Source organism: Muntiacus reevesi, chromosome 7, assembly GCF_963930625.1.
Source record: "Muntiacus reevesi chromosome 7, mMunRee1.1, whole genome shotgun sequence".
In the NCBI taxonomy this organism is placed as follows: domain Eukaryota; kingdom Metazoa; phylum Chordata; class Mammalia; order Artiodactyla; family Cervidae; genus Muntiacus; species Muntiacus reevesi.
Window position 1 is genome coordinate 78058713 of NC_089255.1, and position 21366 is coordinate 78080078.

Genomic DNA, 21366 nt, shown 5'->3' on the forward strand with positions numbered 1-21366 from the left:
GTGAAGCAGGAGACGAGGGTTTGATCCCTAGGTCAGAAGATCCCCTGGAGGAGGGCATGGCAACCCACTCCAGTATTCTCCTGGAGAATCCCATGGACAGAGGAGTCTGGCGGGCTACAGTCCATGGGGTCGCAGACAGTCAGACACGACTGAAGGGACCGAGCACACTTTGACGAAGCTGACACTTTTTCACGTTCACTGGCCATTGTAGATTTTGGCCTCACAAATAAGCAGCTTACCGTCTTCATTGCAGATACCTCAGAAACTTGCCCCGCCGTTTAGTCATCAGTCTTTTCAACAGCTTATGTTTTCTTTCCAGGAGCGACTAAAGCTGGTGACTGTTCTGGGTGCCGGCCTCCTCTGTGGAACCGCGCTGGCGGTCATTGTGCCTGAAGGAGTACACGCACTTTATGAAGACATTCTTGAGGGTGAGAGAGAGACGGGCCTTCCTTGAGCTCTGTTATTGATGTGGAGAGCTCAAAAGAGAAGCTTGGTGATATTTGTTTCTGAAAGCAGTTCACACGTTTGCCGTAGAATATATGCCAAAGCATATCTTTTGATGTCTTTGACAATAAACACGTCAGTAGAAGTTTGTGAATTGAATGCCTCTGTCCACGAATACCACTTAAGATTTATTTGCAATAACACATGAATTGCGGCCTTTCTCAGAATGACAAATTAAAAAGAATTTAATGCCTATGCAAAACTTCCAAATTCCTACATGACAATGATTCTATGTTTAGTGTTCTTTAATTTAAAAAAAAATATATATATAGAGAGAGAGAGAGAAACACATTTGGATTCAAGGACTCTTTTTAAAAAAATCTTTAACCATTTTGTTTTAAAATTTTATTCGTTTATTTATGGCTGTTCTGGGTCTTCGTTGCTGTATTGACTTTTTCTACTTGCTGTGCACAGGCTTCTTATTGTGGTGGCTTCTCGTTGCAGAGCACGGACTCTGGGGCATGCAGGCTTCAGTAGCTACAGCACATGGGCTCGGTAGCTGCAGCTCCCAGGCTCTGGAGCACAGACTCGGTAGTTGTGACGCATAGGCTTAGTTGCTCCAAGGCGTGTGGGATCTTCCTGGACCAGGGAGGGAAGCCATGTTTCTTGCATTGGTGGGCAGGTTTGTTACCACTGAGCCACCAGGGAGGCCCCTCAAGGACTCTTTATAATAAACCTTGTAGATGATGAGGACTTCTGTAGTAAAGGATAACTAAGAAATTAAAGAGACCTCTCCTGACCATGTTTACAAGCAGAGAACAGCATAGCTGTAGAAGAGTAAATGCTGGGCAGTCAGCTTGGTTCATTCATCTGCTAAATGACTTGGTCCTTTATATCAGCTGGGAGGCATACTCGATTCACATTTGTGATTCAGCAAAATCAGATTCCCACCTGTCATGAAACATCCCACTTGACTGAAACCACAAATATTATATTAGTGAGCTGACTCTTCAGATGCCAAGAGTCTGCTGGACTTTAAGAACAGAATAAAGAGGTCAACACCTTCCAAATTTCTTACTAGTCACAGCATAATAAATAGTTTTTCAGATGTTAGTAGAGGAAAAAAACTGTGTCCTGTCTTCAGAGAGATGATGCTTATATGCCTGGGGTGTGAATATGGTCATAGTGGTAAAGAGTGAGGATCGTGGGGGTTAGTGAAAAATAGGACAGAGGCTGAGGATTGGTCAGCCTTAGGAGGAAAAAATAATAAATTAGGAGACTTAGAGCCGTGGTTTCCACTCTTTTTGATCATATATTCTACTGAGAAAAAAAGATAATACATGTGCTATTGCACTGATATACTCTCCATTGTAAAACACACTCCTTAAATAGAAAATTTTGGAAAATGAAATTTAAAGTAACAGTATATAGATCAGTATTTCCTTTCATGTTCTAGTGGATCATCTTGAATTTTCCTGGGTATGCTTATTCTACTGTGGAAATTACTAAGCTAGTGTGCTAGAAAACATTCAGACTATGATTAAATAGACACTTAAAATTTGTTTTGCTTGGCTTTGTGCTAAGAATTATGGGTGTTAGTTGTTTGCTAAACTTGTCTGATAATAAAAGTTTCTTGAGGGAGGGGTGCATTTTAAAAGTACAGTTTTCTGACCCCCAACCTAGACTATTGAATCAGTATCTCCAAGGAAGATATTGGGGTATATCTAATTTTAACAAGTTGTCAAATGATTCTTATTAGACAAGTTTGGGAAACACTAGGGTAGAGGGAAAAAGTGCTTCAGCTTTAGTTTTTTATTGTTGTTATTTTGCTGATAGTTTTATGATAATTTTGATTATATAATTATGATAATTTATATATATTATTATAACAATAATGTTATACCATATTTCAGGTATAGTTTTAAAGTTAAATGTAGCTACTATGTGTTGGGTTGCTTTCCTTTATTTTCAGTTTTCCTTGTTTTGGCCCAAAATAATTTTGTGGGTTCATTTGAAAATAGATACATGTGCTTTATAAACCTATTTTTTTTAAATAAGTATTCTGATCTCTTTAACCTTTTTATCACAGATTATTCTCCTGCCCCAAGCCGTCATTAAAAAGTCTTTTAAGGGACTTCCCTAGTGGTCCAGTGTAACAGACTCTGCTTTACTGCAGGAGTTGTAAGTTTGATCCCTGGTCAGGAAACTAAGATCCCATATGTTGGTTGGCCTTCATGAGAAAAAAAAAAATTTTTTTTTAACTATTTTCACTTACATATTTTACATTCACAAGGCAAAAAGCTATGACACTGAAAGATGAAGCCCTTAGGTTAGTTGGTGCCCAATATGCTACAGGAGAGGAGTGGAGAAATAACTCCATAAGGAATAAAGAGGCTGAGCCAAAGCAGAAACAATGCCCAGTTGTGGATGTGGCTGGTGGTGAAAGTAAAGTCCGATACTGTAAAGAACAATACTGCATAAGAACCTGAAATATTAGGTCCATGAATCAAGGTAAATTGGAAGCGATTAAACAGGAGGTGGCAAGAGTGAACATTGACATTTTAGTAATCAGTGAGCTAAAATGGACAGGAATGGGCAAATTTAATTCAGATGACCATTGTATCTCCTACTGTGGGCAAGAACCCCTTAGAAGAAATGGAATAGCCCTCATAGTCAACAAAAAGATTTCAAAATGCAGTACTTGAGTGCAATCTCAAAAATGATAGAATGATCTCAGTTCATTTCCAAGGCAAACCATTCAGTATCACAGTAATCCAAATCTGTGCCCCAGCCACTAATGATGAAGAAGCTGAAGATGACCAGTTCTATGAAGACCTACAAGACTTTCTAGAACTAACACTAAAAAGATGTCCTTTTTATCATAAGGGACTGGAATGCAAAAGTAGGAAGTCAAGAGATACCTGGAATAACAGACAAGTTTGGCCTTGGAATACAAAATGAAGCAGGGCAAAGGCTAACAAAGTTTTGCCAAGAATGCACTGTTCATAGCAAAACACCCTCTTCCAACAACACAAGAGACGACTCTACACATGAACATCACCAGATGGTCAAAACCAAAATCAGATTGATTTTATTCTTTGCAGCCAGAGATGGAGAAACTCCATATAGTCAGCAAAAACAAGGCCTGGAGCTGACTATGGCTCAGATCATTAGCTTCTTACTGCAAAATTCAGACGTAAATTGTAGAATGTAGGGAAAACCATCAGGCCATTCAGGTATGACCTAAATCAAATCCCTTATAGTTATACAATGAAAGTGACAGGTAGATTCAAGGGATTAGATCTGATAGAGTGCCTGAAGAACTATGGACGGAGGTTCGTGACATTATATAGGAGGCAGTGATCAAAACCATCCTCAAGAAAAAGAAAGGCAAAATGGTTATCTTAGGAGGCCTTAGAAATAGCTGAGAAAAGAAGAGAAACGAAAGACAAAGGAGAAAAGGAAAGATAAACCCATCTGAATGCAGAGTTCCAAAGAATTGCACGGAAAGATAAGACAGCCTTCATAAGTGAACAATGTAAAGACATAGAAGGAAACAATATAATGGAAAAGACTAGACACCTATTCAAGAAAATTAGAAATACCAAGGAAACATTTCTGGCAAAGATGGGCACAATAAAGGACAGAAATGGTATGGACTTAACAGAAGCAGAAGATATTAAGAAGTGCCAAGAATACACAGAAGAACTTTACAAAAAAGGTCTTAATAATCTGGATAACTGGCGTTCATTGGAAGGACTGATGTTGAAGCTGAAACTCCAATACTTTGGCCACCTGATGTGAAGAGCTGACTCATTTGAAAAGACCCTGATGCTGGGAAAGATTGAGGGCAGGAGGAGAAGGGAACGACAGAAGTTGAGATGGTTGGATGGCATCACCGACTCAATGGACATGGGTTTGGGTGGACTCCAGGAGTTGGTGATGGACAGGGAGGCCTGGCATGCTGTGGTTCATGGGGTCGCAAAGAGTCGGACATGACTGAGAGACTGAACTGAACTGAACTGAATCTGGATAACCATGATGGTGTGATCACTCAACTAGAGCCAGATATCCTGGAGTATGAATTCAAGTGGGCCTCAGGAAAGATTACTACAAACAAAGCTAGCGGAGGTGATAGAATTCCAGCTGAGTTATCTAAAAGATGATGCCGTTAAAGTGCTGCACTCAATATGTCAGCAAATTTGGAAAACTCAGCAGTGGCCACAGGACTGGAAAAGGTCAGTTTTTATTCCAATCCCAAAGAAAGGCAATGCCAAAGAATGTTCAAACTACGTCAGAATTGTGGTCTTTTCACATGCTAGCAAGGTCATGCTCAAAATCCTTCTGTCTAGGCTTCAGAAGTACTTGAATTGAGAACTTCCAGATGTACAAGTTAGATTTAGAAAAGGCAGAGGAACCAAAGATCAAATTGCCAACATCTGTTGGGTCATAGAAAAAGCAAGGGGATTCCAGAAAAACATCTACTTCTGCTTCATTGACTGCACTAAAGCCTTTGACTGTGTGGATCACAAACTGTGGAGAATTCTTAAAGAAATGGGAATACCAGACCACCTTACCTGCCCCTGAGAAATCTGTATGCAGGTCAAGAAGTAACAGAACCAGACATAGAACAACAGACTGGGTCCAAACTAGGAAAGGAGTACATCAAGGCTGTATATTGTCACCCTGTTTATTTAACTAATATGCAGAGTACATCATGAGAGACACTGGGCTGGATGAAGCACAAGCTGGAATCAAGATTCCTGGGAGAAATATCAATAACCTCAGATATGCAGATGATACCACCCTAATGGCAGAAACCAAAGAGGAACAAAAGAGCCTCTTGATGCAGGTGAAAGAGGAGAGTGAAAAAACTGGCTTAAAACTCAACATTTAAAAAAAAAACAACAACAACATTCAAAAAACAAAAATTATGGCATTTGATCCCATCACTTCATGGCAAATAGGGAAAAATTGGAAACATTGACAGAGTTTATCTTCTTGGGCTCCAAAATCATTGTGGATGGTGACTCCAGCTATGAAATTAGAAGATGCTTGCTTCTTAAAAGGAAATCTATGACAAACCTCGACAGCATATTAAAAAGGAGAGACATCACTTAACCGTCAAAGGTCCACATAGTCAAAGCTGTGGCTTTTCTGGTAGTCATCCATGGTTGTGAGAGTTGGACCGTAAAGAAAGCTGAGTGCCAAAAAATTGATGTTTTCAAACTGTGGTGCTGGAGAAGACTCTTGAGAGTCCCTTGGACAGCAAAGAGATCAAAGCAGTCAATAAAGGAAATCAACCCTGAATATTCATCGGAAGGACTGATGCTGAAGCTGGAGCTCCAATATTTTGGCCTGATGTGAAGAACTGACCCATTGGAAAAGACCCTGATGCTGGGAAGAACTGAAGGCAGGAGGAGAAGGTGGCAACAGAGAAAGTGGTAGCTGGATGGCATCACCAACTCAATGGACAGAGTTTGAGCAAACTTCAAGAGGTAGAGAAGGACAGGGAAGACTCGCATGCTGCAGTCTTTAGGGTTGCAAACAGCTGGACACAACTGAGCAACTGAACAACAATAGCATTCACTGGTTTTGGCATGAATGACTACGTTTTGTCAAATGCATAAAGTCAAAATACAGAACAGTTCCATCACTCTCATCTCCTTTTGTAATCAAACTTCCTCCACTCCCAATCTTGAGCAACCTCTGATCTCTGTATCTATAGTTTTGTCTTTTCTCAGTGTCATATATATGCAGCCTTGTAGTCTTTGGGTCTGGCTTCTTTTAGTTAGCTTAATGCAGTTGAGAAGTCATCCTGTTGTTTGGTGTATCTGGTTTATACCTTCTCCAATATTCTTGCCTGGAGAAATACATGGACAAAGGAGCCTGGTGGGCTAGAGTCCATGGGGTCACAAAGAGTCTGACACTGAGTGACTAACACCCACACACAGTAATGTGTGAGAGTTGCAGTTCACTCCCTTCCAAACATTTTTGTTGTCTCTTTTGTTTTAGTTTTTGTATTTTAATCACCCAAATAGATGGGTAGTTGTGTGTCTGTGTGTGTCTGTGTGTTTTGATTGATTTGACCGTGTTGAGTCTTAGTTGTAGCATGAGGGATCTTCCATCTTTGTTGCAGTGTGTGGGATCTTGTTCCATCAAACCTGGGCCCCCTGCATTGGGAGTGTAGAGTCTTAGCCACTGGACCACCAGGGGAGTCCCTTCCGCTCTTCCGTTATTGTAGTTCAAACCAACTTTTCTCCAAACTTTGAGAAAGGAATTTGTGTACATGTAACTGCAGCCTATGGTTTAGTTCTTCTGTGGACCTTATAATTATGATAATTAGCAGGTATTTTTTCAGAGCTCGGTATGCCATATTAACTAAGTACTCTGACACTTTATTTTTTTTTTTTTTTTACTCTGACACTTTAATAAGCAGTATTAAATACAAATTAATGTGAAAAGGAACTTCTCACATACTCTTCTACACTTATAGCTCTAAAATCACTGGACTTAGATGATTGTCTGTGTTCATGTGAGGAAACAGTCTTTCTGTAGAAACAGGTTTTGAGAACATAGTCTATTGAGTACTGCAGTACTTGTTTACTATGGAGCTAATGTTTAAAACCACCAAAATTCTTTTAAAGTAGAGGGTTAAATCTGCTAATATATTAACATTTATCCTATCATCCATTAATAAAAATGGAGCTCTTTAAGACTCTATTTATACTTTACTTTCAGGATTTTTAAATTGTTTTATTACTCAGTACTGTATCTGACCAGATATTCATGTAAATCTCTTGAATTAATTTGATTTAATATACAACTATGTTCCTGAACATTTAGTGAGCACTTAACCACAATACCAGGTATTGTGTGAATATATTGCCTAATCATCACAACAGTCCTCTAAGGTGGATGCTGTTTTGTAGATGAGACTTTTGAGCCCCCCAAGAGGTTAAATAATTTGCCCAAGGAACTCAGCCAGTAAGTGTCAGGACCAGGATTGAACACAGGCTATCTTACTCTATCTGAAGTCTACACTTTTAGTGACACTCTGCTATGTGGTGAACATTGTAAGGAATTTCACATCACCAAAACATTGTTTATCTGCTAAAGAAATCTAAGCTTCCTACCTTATAATGAGATTTTTTTTTCTTTCAGAAACATAGTAGTATTTTGATTAAAAAAAAAAAGATTCATTAACATCCCTTTAAAACATTAGTTTTATACATTTGACTATAGTCAGTTTTCTCTTTTACATGATAAACAGATAGTAAGTAAGAGCTACTCTACCCTATTGGGCTTCCTTGGTGGCTCAGACCATAAAGAATCTGCCTGCATTGTGGGAGACCCAGATTGAGTCCCTGGGTTGGAAGAGCCCCTGGAGAAGGAAATGGCTACCCTCTCCAGTATTCTTGCCTGAAGAATTCCATGGACAGAAGAGCCTGGCAGGCTACAGCCTACAGTGTCGCAAAGAGCCAGACACCACTGAGCGACTAACACTTTGACTATTACTGAAAACACACTAAGTGTAAAGAACTGTCTTTGCCCAGAAAAAAAAAAAGTATGTAATAAAAATCTGTAAAGGTTATAAGATATAAGTAGAAGGTAAAAAATTTAAAACAATCAATAAAGGCCAAAAATATAAACATCAAAGCTGGGGGTCACCCTTCCCCCCAAAGAAACAGATTACCTGAAGGTTTGATTCTTAGAATGCTTTGTCCTTTGTAAATGTTAATCTGAAGGAGTTCTAGTGAATGTCTTCAAAGAGTAAATTGATTCTATTATATTTATCAATAATTTAACATATGTGTCCGTAACATAGGAAGGCTACCATACTGGTGGAACTTATTGGAAGGATTCCTGTATGAATATCTGGGGAAAGAATTAAGCCCATAATGATTTGCTGAACACTCTGTTACTGGCATGAGAAATACATGTCTGATGAGCAATATCCAGTGATAATACTGGGTTTATATACTTTGCAGTGGGGAATGTGACATGGAACATGTCTCAGTTATTCATTACCAACCAGTACCCTGAGTGAAATAGACACAATAGTAACAACCTGAAAGTTCTTTCAACAATGAGTAACATATGTACACAAATTTTAATTAAATATCTGGGTGTTAAAATTTTTTATTTTAGTATAGTTGATTTACAATGGGGTGTTCATTTCTACTGTATAGCAAAGTGACTCAGTTATACATATGTATATTATTTTTCATGTTCTTTTCCATTATGTTTTAGCACAGGATATTGACTATATAGTTCCCTGTGCTATGCAGTAGGCCCTTGTTATTTCTCCATTCTATAATAGTTTGCATCTAATAATCCCATACTCCTAATCCATCCCTCCCCAACCTCTCTGCCCCTTGGCAGTGAGAAGTCTTCTCTATGTGTGTGAGTCTGTTTCTGTTTCAGAGATAAGTTCATTTGTGTCATATGTTAAATTCCACATGTAAGTGATGTCATATGCTATTTGTCTTTCTCTTTCTGATTCACTTCACTTAGTATAGTCTCTAGGTCCATCCGTCTTGCTGCAAATGGCATCATTTCACTCCTTTTTATGGCTGAGTGTTATTCTATTGTATATATGCTCTGCATCTTGTTTATCCATTCATCTTTCAGTGAACATGTATGTTGTTTCCATATCTTGGCTATTGTAAATAGTAAATAGCTGGGTTTTGAGATCTCAGGTTTTGCTAGATTGAGTTTCCTGTCCTCCAGTAGAAGTGAAAGGGTGGATGTGTTAATACTGAATATCCAGATCCCATTACTAAACTGTTAATGTACTAACAAGTCATGGGATTATCACTCACTTTAAAAAGCTTTTTCATTTTGTTTTGGCTAATGCTTGCAAATCAAACCAATAATGCCTACCATTCATTGTATATAATCCAGTAAATATTTGTATTTTTATATATATAATTAAATTCCACTTAGTTATAAGTATTCAGATCTTCTATGGAAAGCTTCAATCAACAGCACACTTATTTCAAGTTTTATGTGTGTGTGTGTGTGTGTGTGTCTATATATATATATATATAAAATAATGTTCCTGACATTTATTTGCCACAGTTTTATTTATACATAAAATTAAGTGTTAATTCTTTCAAAGTGGTAACATCAGGAAATTATATACTTATATCAGTGAATGCTCAAGAAATGTTAGAACTCTCTCTTTAATTTACCTCCAGAGTATGAGATGAAAATCATCAGTCACAACAGAATTTTCTTGAAAGCAGTTTAGATTTGGAGAAATACAGTTATTCAACACCAATCTGTTTAATAACATGGGTGACCCATTTATTCAGTATTATTTTAGATCAGAAGCTGGTATATTAGAAAGTAGGAGTTTTATTATGACTCATAAATTTGACTCCGAAGGCTATGCCAAGAGTTCCAAAATGATTTATATAAAGAAAGCGTTGTTAGGATAAGATATAGAAGGTTCTTACACTCATCTAAATTGAAAAATTCTGATATAGGTGTACCTTATTATTAAGGGATGTGAAAGTTGGACCGTAAAAAAGACTTGAATGCCAAAGAATTGATGCTTTTGAATTGTGGTACTGGAGAAGACTCTTGAGAGACCCTTGGACTGCAAGGAGATCAAACCAGTCAGGCCTAAAGGAAATCAACCCTGAATATTCATTGGAAAGATTGATAACTAAAGTTGAAGCTCCAGTACTTTGGCCACCTGATGCGAAGAACCGACTTATTGGAAAAGACCCTGATGATCGGAAAGACTGAAGGCAAAAGGAGAAGAGGGCGGCGGAAGATGAGGTGGTTAGATGGCATCGCTGACTCAATGCACATGAACTTTAACAAACTCCAGGAGATAGTGAGGACAGGAAAGCCTGGCATGTTGCAGTCCAAGGGTTGCAAAGAGTCAGACATGACTTAGCGCCTAAACAACAACAACAGTGAAGGGAAATAATGGTCATCCTTTGAAAGCTGTAATTAGGCTTGACATTTAGTTTCAGAGCTATGGATACCCCAAAAGTAATTGCCTTTAAAAATTATTATACAACTGTTCACAAATAATAGTATGACTAACACCCTTTAATGAGGTGTTAACTTACCTTTGCACCTCAGCTCACTTTAGCATAACCTTTCACCTAATTTAGCACATACATCTGTTACCTGTTAGGTCTGGATTTATAAAGAAGCATGTGCATAGTTACCTTGAAAGTGAAAGTTTCTCAGTCACGTCCTACTTTTTGCAACCCCTTGGACTGTATGTCGTCCACCAGGCTTCTCTGTCCATGGAGTTTTCTAGGCAAGAATACTGGAGTGGGTAGCCATTTCCTTCTTCAGGGGCAACCCAGGGATCAAACCTGGATCTTCTGCATTGCAGCCAGATTCTTTACCATCTGAGCCACCAGGGAAGCCATTCTAAAACATAAGACTAAAAGATTGTATTTTATTTCCATTTTTAAAAATCTTTTTGCATTGGAAGGAATTAATTGCATAACTTTCGAAATGAAATGACACATTAAAAAATTACCTAAGTGTGAAGGCTATTTTTTTTTTGCCTTCAAAATCTTATTTGTTGCGTATATACTCAATTTATGGCCTTATATTGATTGTTAGAGTTCATAGATCTACAATATAGCTTCTGCCTTCAAGAATTCACAGCTGATGGAAAATGAATAAATTAGCAGTCAGTGACAGCAGGGGTTGGCAAACTTTTTCTAAAAGGGCCAAACAGTAAATGTTTTAGGCTTTGTGGGCCAGATGGTTTCTGTTGCAGTTACTCAGCTCTGCCGTCATAGCCTGAAAGCAGCTATAGACAGTCTGAACAAGTGAGCATGGCTGCGTTCCACTGCAAGTTTTATTTACAAAACTAGACGTGAACCCTTGTCCTCTAGTTTGCTGCTGTCTGAATTGTAGGATAGTGATATAAAACTTAGGGTTGACACACACCAGTCTGCTGGGTATGCATGAAGAGAAGAGGACACAGAAAATGTCAGGGAGGAAGGAACTTACAAGCTGAGTCTTGAAAGACAGGGTGTTTGTTATCCAGGAGAAGCAGCATGGAAGGCCCATGGGTTCATGAACTGCAGAGACTAAACAAAGGCAGAGATGCGAGCTCATTTTGTTAAATATTTAGTGGGGACCTTTTAAAAAGATAATCATTCAAATCCTTTCCAATAGCATCTTTCTAAGTAGTATTGAAAAGTGTAGGTACCACATATCTAAATATGAAGAATTGATTTTGTATATTAAAATGGAAGCCTACCAAAAATTACCTTGTCTTTAGAGAAAGTCAAGTGTTTTACTTCTTTTATTTATTTTACATTCTCAAGGCCATGCTAATTATTTGGCAGTATATATATAGTTCATTGATTTTTCACAAACCAAACACCCTTGTGTTACCATGAGGCCATATTTTAATTGTTCAACACTACCAATCAAAATTCTTAGACTGCTTCTCTCGTAAACTTAATTATTTTTCATCTCTGAGCTTTCAGTCAGTTCTCTGGCTTAAAATCCTTATTGCTAACAATAATTTTGCTTGCATGAATAACAGTGTGGGCACACACTGTCTGCCCACCTTTTCCTCCTAGACCTGTCTAAAGTTTGATTCTCTTTTAATCACTGCAGTGTAGGCTTCTAATTTCCAGGAAATGCCTCTTATTCCAAATCATCCATTTCTTCCTCTGAAAGTCTCTCTTTACCTCCAGCAGTGCTTCCATGCTGAATGTAGCAACTCAGTGGATCTTGAGGTAAATTTAGTAAGTTGGACTTGTGACTGGCATTTAAGAGGAGCACAAGGGAGGGAGGGACAAAGACAGAGAAAGAAATAAAGAAATTAAATTTTTCTGCATTGTAACCATTGTAAAGCTAAGTATTATTGGGATCGCAAAGAGTCGGATAGCAACAACAGATAAGGTGCATAACACTGGGAACAATACAAGGCTGTCGCCTCTAGCCGCTTGTACTTAACATTGTACTTGGAGTCCTAGCCAGATGCTAGTCTGCAGTAAGGCCAGAAACAAAAAGACAAGGCATAAAGATTGGCAAGAAATAAAATTATCTATTTGCAGATGACATGATCACCTATGTAAAAATGGTTAAAAATTTAAAACCTCTTAGTATCAAATGTTGACAATGGTATGGAGCAACTAGTACTTTCAGATATTGCTGTTGAATATGTAAAATGGTACAACCACTTTGGAAAACAATTTGAGAGTTTTATCTTACATTGTTATGTTAAGTCACTTCAGTCGTGTCCGACTCTTTGTGACCCTATGGACTATAGTCCGCCAGGCTCCTCTGTCTGTGGAATTTTCCAGGAAAGAATACTGGAATGGACTGCCATTTCCTCCTCCAGGGGATCTTCCCGACCCAGGGATCAAACCCGTGTTTCTTATGTCTCCTGCATTGGCAGGCAGACTCTTGACCACTAGCACCACCTGGGAAGCCCATTTTCTTTTATAAACATACATATACCCAAAAGTTCTGATCTTAGGTATTTACCCAAGAGAAAAGAAAATTTGCATCCACAGAAAGATTTATACCTGGACTTCTCTGGTGGTCCAGTGGTTAAGAGTCCACCAATGAAAGGGACATGGGTTGGATCCCTGGTCTGGGAAGATCCCACATGCTGCAGGGCAACTAAGCCCATGTGCCGTAGCTACCAAGCCCACACTCTAGAGCCCATGCACCATAACTACTGAAGCCCGGGTACCTTGAGCCACAAAAAGAGAAGGCCATGCACCACAACTAGAGAGTTACCCCTGCTTGCTGCTACTAGAGAAAGCCCACTTGCAGCAGTGAAGACCCAGTATAGCCTAAAAATAATACAAATAAATTTTTTAAAAAAGAGAAAGACTTGTGCCTGAATACTGGTAGCAGCTTTATAATGGACCAGTGTTGGAAATTACCTAAATGTCCGTCAATAGCTGAATGGGTAAATAAGTTGTGATATGTCTATACAATGGGACATTATTCAGCAAAAAAAAGAGGACCAAACTACCGGTACATGCAAAGCTTAGATAAATCTCAAAATATCCTGCTGATCAAAAGAATCCTTATGCAAAAGAATTCATGTTGCATGATTCCATTTATATGAAATCCTAGAGCAGGGAAAACTCAGGGGACAAAAAGCACATTCAGCACTTGCTTGGGACCAGGACTGACATATTGACTTCAGGGGAGCACAGGAGAACTGTTATGATATTTTTGAGTACTGTTCCAAAGCTTGATCTTGGTGGTGGTTTAACTAGTTTTTTTACATCTGTGAATTATACCTCAGTAAAGTGTGCTTTAAAAAAAAAAGATTGAGACATTTCAAAACAAATAAATTTTAAAAAAAGCAAACAATGAAATCACTATTAGGAAAAAAACCTAAGGTTAAAAAATTACTTTGGGAAGATGAAAAAGTTCTGGAGATGGATGATGGTTGTAGAACAATGTGTGTACCTAAAGCCACAGAATCATATGATTAAAAATGGTTAAAATGATAAGTAAATTTTATGTAATGTATATTTTACACTTTTTAAAAAGGTTAAAAAAAGGAAAAAGCTATGTTAACAAAATATCTTTAAAGAATTAGAAACACATACTTTTGTTATCTTAAGATGGTTTGTGCTTCTCAATAATGACTTTTAAAGAATTAAAGCAGGGTCTAAAATATTACAGCAGGCTTCTGTGATTTCTTTAGTCAAAGGTTAAATGCTTAATCTAATTATAAATGATAAATATGTTTAGTATTTTGGCCTGTATTTATAAAACCAGCAAAGATAAGAATTCTTTTTTTTTTTTTTAAGAATTCTTGAAGTGTTCATACTTTGAGTATCAGATATTTGAGTATAAACTAGTAGTATTAATATTGCCTAGCCAGGTGTCATTTCCTGTAATTCAGAGTATCCCAACAATCGTATTTCTAGAACTGAATTTAGACTGAAGGAAATGTCTCGTTTAAACTGCTCTGCCCTTTTGGTTTCTAATTGGTGATTGTCCCCTGATAATTTTTAAAACTAAAGCATTTTCTACTCAGTTTGCTCTTTATTTGCAATTTTTATATCAACCTAAGTATAAAACTAGATGAATTTGATTATACTTATTTTCATTGTTATGTTCTTCATTTGCCTGTTTTTATCAGAATAAATCTTTCTTTGGTTTCTGGTGAGACTAGTCTGAATCTCTAGACAGAAAGGGGAATTGGAAGATGATATCCCTTGGAAAAATGACTGCTTTCTTGCCTGGTGATTTGCTTCCACTTCCTAGGTTTTAAGAATAATAGGCAGTTAAAAACTCTGCTTGCCAAAAGCAGAAAGAGCTTTGGGAATTTTTTCATCATGAACTTTAAGAGAGTTTATGACTTGCTACGTTACAATATAGGAAGTGAATGTCTTTGCAGGAAAATCTGTAGAGCTCAAAAGTACAAAAGAACAGAAGCCTCTACATGAAGATGCTTTAAGAGAGTAAACATGTTGTCTCTTTATGGTTCATTCTGCTCTAGGGAAGCACCACCAAGCGAGTCAAACACAGAACGTGATTGCATCAGACAAAGCAGCAGTAATACCAGTTGCCCATGAACATGAGCACAGCCATGACCACACACAGCTGCATGCCTACATCGGCGTTTCCCTCGTACTGGGCTTTGTTTTCATGTTGTTGGTGGACCAGATTGGCAGCTCCCATGTGCATTCTACTGACGGTAAGTGACCCTAAGGTTTTCTGGGCAGTGCAGAAAATTTGCATTTTAGGTGATCACAAATGATTGAATGATTCAGTATGTATCAGTGGCCATATTTAGTACTAAAACTCTTGTTTTAGGTTCAGGTGAACATTTTATTCATTTGAGGAAGCTAGTGGGTTGTGACATGTGGCACAAGAGAGTGTTTATTGGGTTACTACCCTGGTTATCTTAAAGCTGTTTTATTTGATGGAGGTCTAGGGCAGAAGTTCTTAACCCTTTTTGTTCCATGGAGCCTTTAAGCAGTCTAAAGCCTGTGGACCTTTCATTGGGATAAATAATGTTTTTAAATGCATAAAGCATAGTACATAGGACTACAGAGAAAATCAATTTTATTGAAATATAGTTACTAAAACATTAAAAACAAGTTTGTGATATAGGATGTCTTCTTTATCAATGCATTAAATAATGATATAATATACTTAAATTGTAAGCAAGTTAGAGTTAAATATAATTGTTTAGGACATTAGTATAACAGCTGTTGTTGAGTAGCTTGACTAAGAACATTAAATTCTGAGATGGGCTTTAACAGGCAACAGATTGTCAAGTTGAACATCCAGTTGATTTGGGTTTTTGTTCTGATGGTTATTAGTGTAGAAGAGCCTGATTCACAAAGATACATTATTACAGATACACTTAAACACATTTGTAGCTTGCTTTCCAGGGAAAGATAAACTTCTTTCAAAGACACCTAGAATTTTCCAAGACTTTTAAAATCAATTCCAGTCATAGTAACTTTTTTGTCTTGAGAGCAATGAATTCATCTTTGGTTAAATCAACATCTTTGATATGGATTTGTATTAAATAAAAAAGGATTCTAAGCCATGATACACCTTTAATACCATTGTGATACAAATAAATTTAAAAGGGTTATAATAGACATGAGAATTTATAGATATTTCTTTTTAAATATATTGACAGAGAATTTTACAGATAGAAACTACTAGAAAACATAGCTATCTTGTTCCTCAGTGAGAGATCCCATGACTTCTACTGTTTGGTGGCTAAATGACGGTAGGTACAGATTTGCCTCACAGTTACCCAGCTCCATCACATGAGCATTTGCAGACAGGAAGACTGTGATCAAGCAGTGTGGCAGAACTTTGCAGTTGAGTTCAGTTGCTCAGTTGTGTCCCAACTCTTTGTGACCCCATGGACTGCAGCACACCAGGATTCCCTGTCCATCACCAACTCCTGGAACTTGCTCAAACTCATGTCCATTGATCAGTGTTGCCATCCAAACATTTTATCCTCTGTCATCTCCTTCTCCTCCTGCCTTCGATGTTTCCCATCTTCAGGGACTTTTCCAATGAGTTAATTCTTCACATCAGGTGGCCAAAGTATTGGAACTTCAACTTTAGCATCAGTCCTTCCAATGAATATTCAGGACTGATTTCTTTTAGGATAGACTGGTTTGATCTCCTTGCAGTCCAAGGGACTCGCAAGAGTCTTCTCCAACCCCACAGTTCAAAAGCATTAATTCTTCCACGCTCAGCCTTCTCTATGGTCCAACTCTCACAATCGTACATTACTATGGGAAAAATTATAGCTTTGACTAGACAGACCTTTGTTGGCAAAGTAATGTCTCTGCTTTTTAATGTGCTATCTAGGTTTGTCATAGCTTTTCTTCTAAGGAGCAAGCGTCTTTTAATTTCATGGCTGCAGTCACCATCTGCAGTGATTTTGGAGCCCAAGAAAATAAAGTCTGTCATGGTTTTCATTGTTTCCCCATCTACTTGCCATGAAGTGATGGAACCAGATGCCATGATCTTAGTTTTCTGAATGTTGAGTTTTAAGCCAGCTTTTTCACTCTCCTCTTTCACTTTCATCAAGAGGTTCTTTAGTTCCTCTTCACTTTCTCCCATAAGGGTGGTGTCATCTGCATTCTGTAAACAGTACTTCTATAAGCCCTTAATTTAAAGTAGTGATGAGTGATAATATGAAGGTATCTTAGAATGACTGTAAAATAATATGAAATTATCTGATTTCTATTGGTAAAGGTAGTGCTAATTATTACTTGTGGCTTATTGTCTATATTTATGACAAAAGGAAATGCAAACAGATGGGGAAACAGTGGCTGACTTTATTTTTCTGGCTCCAAAATCAATACAGATGGTGATTGCAGCCATGAAATTAAAAGACGCTTACTCCTTGAATGGAAAGTTATGACCAACCTAGACAGCATATTAAAAAGTAGAGACATTACTTTGCCAACAAAGTCCGTCTAGTCAAAGCTATGGTTTTTCCAGTAGTCATGTATGGATGTGAGAGTTGGACTATAAAGAAAGCTGAGCTCTGAAAAGCTGATGCTTTTGAACTGTGGTGTTGGAGAAGACTCTTGAAAGTCCCTTGGACTGCAAAGAGATCCAGCCAGTCCATCCTGAAGGAGATCCGTCCTGAATATTCATTGGAAGGATTGATGTTAAAGCTGAAACTCCAATACTTTGGCCACTCGATGCGAAGAGCTGGCTCCTTTGAAAAGACCTTAATGCTGGGAAAGATTGAGGGCAGGAGGAGAAGGGGATGACAGAAGATGAGATGGTTGGATGGCATTACCAACTTGATGGACATGGGTTTAGGTGAACTCCGGGAGCTAGTGATGGACAGGGAGGCCTGGCGTGCTGCAGTTCATGGGGTCGCAAAGAGTCGGACACGACTGAGCGACTGAACTGAACTGAAAGTTCAGTTAAAGGTTAGTAAAAATAAAAATGCTTTTTTTTTTTTTTTCAATTTAAGGTCATAGACACCCCTGCCTTCTCCCCGTGTTCTCCTATTAGACCCCAGGTTAACAATCTTGATCTACAAAAAAAAATGTAGAAAAGCTGGCCAAAGACATGAACAAATAGTTCATGAAAAGAAGTAAAAATAGTCTTTAAATATATGAAAAGATGTCCCCTGCATTTAAAATAAGAAAAATGCAAATCAAAAGTTCCACCAAGAGGCCATTTCTCACCTGTCAGATAGTCACAAATTCAAAACCTTGACAACATATATTCTGTTGGTAAAGCTGTGATGCTATAGGCACTCTCATCTGTTGCTGTGGATGTTCGTAGTGGTACAGTCCCTGTGGAGGGGAGTTTACCCTTCAAGCTAAAAATCCCACTTCTAGGAATCTGTTCTGATAATTCAGCTTCAGTGTGAAGATACATATGCACAAGATTAATCAATGCAGCATTGTTTGTCATCGTAAGACCACTTCAGTGTCCAGTCATGCAGACTAACTGAGTGAAGTATGATGTGTCTATGTAATTGAGTTCTCTGTAGAAATGAAATAAAGTAAGGAATCCAATCTCTGTCAACCAAGGGGGAGAGATTTCCAGGAAATATTGTTAAGTTGCGGGGGGGGGGGGGGGGAAGCAAAAATAAAGTACTGTCTATCATATATTTGTGTAAGAAAGAAGGAGAAATAAGGAAACATGTATATATTTGCTTATCTTTACAAAAAAGAGGCATAAGAATCAACTAGAAACCAAAGTTGATTACTTGTAGGAGTGGGGGCAGTTGTGGGATAGGGTAGAAAGGTTTTAAGAAAGGGCATGACACTTCCCTGGGCATGCCTTTTTGATACAGTTTTAACTTTTGGAAATATGTTAATGTTTCCATATTCAAAATATAAAATGAAGTCAACAAGGGGTGGGGGAGCTAACTCAAACAGATGAACTATACATCAAATGAATAACACAATCACACTGAAAGGGACTTAGAAAAAACAAATTCAAGTAATTCATGAGTGTAGTTATTTGGCTATATACCTTTAGTAGTGGGTAGAGTTGCGGAAGACATATAAGCAATGCTGGACTCTTTTTAGTAGGCTTTGTCTTTTGTAATGGTGTGGGCAAAAGTGCTCTGAAACTATTTTGGATATGTTACAAGGCTGAGTAAATGAGTAGATGTGCCGCTGTTGGTGAAACCAGAGCCCTCACTGAGGAAGAAGGGACATGCAAACAGGGAATGAGGGAAAGCAAGAAAGAACCCCTGCCAGGGTGGATTGGAATTGGAGCTATTGGAATCATGATTTCGAAAACGTGTATGTGTATGTGTACATATATACATGTGTGTTTAAATATACATGGGTGTATGTCATAGCTGTGTGTGTAGAGAGGGCCTAGAAGTAGACACCCCACTGGCAATGAGCATATCAGGGCCCTTCAAAGAAATGACTGATTCTAGGATGGGTCAGGGTAAGTGTAAAATGAGCTTGAAATATCTAGTGCTCAAAATATATATGAAGGAAAAAGATGGGAACGTCACAGAATATAGGAACCAGCTTGAAGGGGCATCCGTTGGCCAGATCTCGGACAGTTTGTCCACCGAGATGATTAAGAACAGCAATAAAGCATAAAAAAATTAAAAAAGCAATAAAGCATTAAAAAAAAATGGGAGTCAATGTGCACATCCACATGAGAGAAAGATAAAAGAGGGAAGGGCATTTACTTTCAGCAGAACGCTAAATACCAACTGGTAAACATGGAAGCAGTTGGAATTGGACATTTTTGCAACCTTTCTAGTAAAAATAGGCTCAGGCCAGAATCGTCAAGGAATGTTAGATCAAGGGGGTATGTTTTGATTTGCTTATTAGTCGCAAAGGGGGGAAAAAGTAACTAAATGAAGAAATCAGACAACACCTTGATCAGATGATCAAGATTAATGTCACTGATACTTTGCTTCAGTGTGTGCAGAAAGTTCCTACTAGATCAACCCCTCTGCAGGTAACTATAAACTTTAGACAGTTTTGAAAACCCACTGTCTGAAGACACTGGAGAATCACCTAAAGGAGGCAAATTCTGGAAGGGAGTCTACACTGGGAACCGATTTTTACAGCTTTTAGTTCCTGTTTCACTGCTTTTAGCAGTCGGTTCCTATGGGGTAGCCAACTGATAGAAGAGTCTTTCTGGCCTAAAGAGGACAGAGTTCAAGGTAACTACAGTCACTGCAGAGTGAGAGGAGAATCTTAGAAAGGAGACAGACAGAGAAAGTCAGCGCTAAATTCTGTGTATAAACTACCCAAGTCTCTGGCTAAGCCCTGAACCATGCTTTCTTGGGCAGGCTCCAGGCAGGTCCGCTAAAGATGAAAGAACTAAACTGAGACTTAGGTAGCTGCCCAGAAGACAGAATTTGCAGTTTGAGCCAAATCAGGTTACTTTAAAGCAAAGCAAAAAAGAAATCAACATTCTTTGGAGGAATGTAATAGAATCCATAGTATCCACAAAATAATGCTTACAGTGTCCAAGATGTAGTCCAAAATGCACACCACCAGTGAGCAATAGGTGTGCATCCTGTGCGTCTGGGTGTGATAGCCTGAGAAGCATCACCTGTGTAGTATTCCATCCAAGAATGCTTTGTCTAAGGACACATCAGACAGATCCAAAAGTAGGGATCACTCTTAAAAAACAAGAAAGGTGCAGGGAGGGGAATGTATTCTTCAAGATATCAATGTCACAGAAATCAAAGGCAGAGAAAATGTTTCAGATTAAAGGAGACTAAAGAGAGAGTTACAGCTAAGTGTAACATGCAGTCCTAGACTGGATTCTTCCTGGGAAAGGAAAAATGCTCTGAAAGTCATTCTTGGGCAATTGACAAAAATAAAATATGCAAGAGAGAGTAGAAAAAATCTCAATGACATTTACTGAATTTGATAACTTTACTGTGATTATGTAAGAAAATATGCTTTCCCATCAAAAATACACATTGAAGGATCTAAGGGTAAAGAGTTAACGAGTAGTATAAAGTGTAGTATACTCTCAAATGGTACATTCCAGGGAAGGAAATATATGTGTGTCTGTGTGTAGTGTGGAGAGAGAACAGGAGAGCCTGAGTATAGATGATAAGGCAAATGTGGCAAAATGTTGGACAGGGTGTTAAAGAAACTGGTTTAACTGGAGAAATACGATGAGAAATACAATGATATCAGTTGATGTAGAGCTCAAGAACCTACTTAATAGAGCAGTTTGGATTGAATTTGAAAAGTAGCAGATTCTTGTTAACTGACCCATCAAAAGAGTAGTGAGTTAGGAAGATGATTCTGACAAGGATATGTTGGATGAATTTGGTTAGGGAGAAATGAGAGTGAGAGGAGACATCCAGATCTCCTGCTAGTTCAGGGGTTGGAGAAGAGCTTGTTTGGTTTGATGAAAATTTAGGTTAGGATGGTGGCAGTAAAATGGAGAAAGGCAAATGTGACAGACATTTTGATGTTAGAATAAAGA

The 21366-nt window shown here is 38.2% G+C and overlaps 1 protein-coding gene across 1 annotated transcript in view; it reads left to right on the forward strand.

Annotated features, from left to right (window-relative positions):
* SLC39A9 (solute carrier family 39 member 9) overlaps positions 1–21366 on the forward strand; it is a 44446-nt gene that overhangs the window by 15160 nt on the left and 7920 nt on the right. Inside the window, exons 3-4 of the mRNA XM_065940137.1 lie at positions 320–428; positions 14924–15121. Coding sequence (XP_065796209.1) covers positions 320–428; positions 14924–15121 — 307 coding nt within the window. The remainder of the gene's footprint in view (positions 1–319; positions 429–14923; positions 15122–21366) is intronic.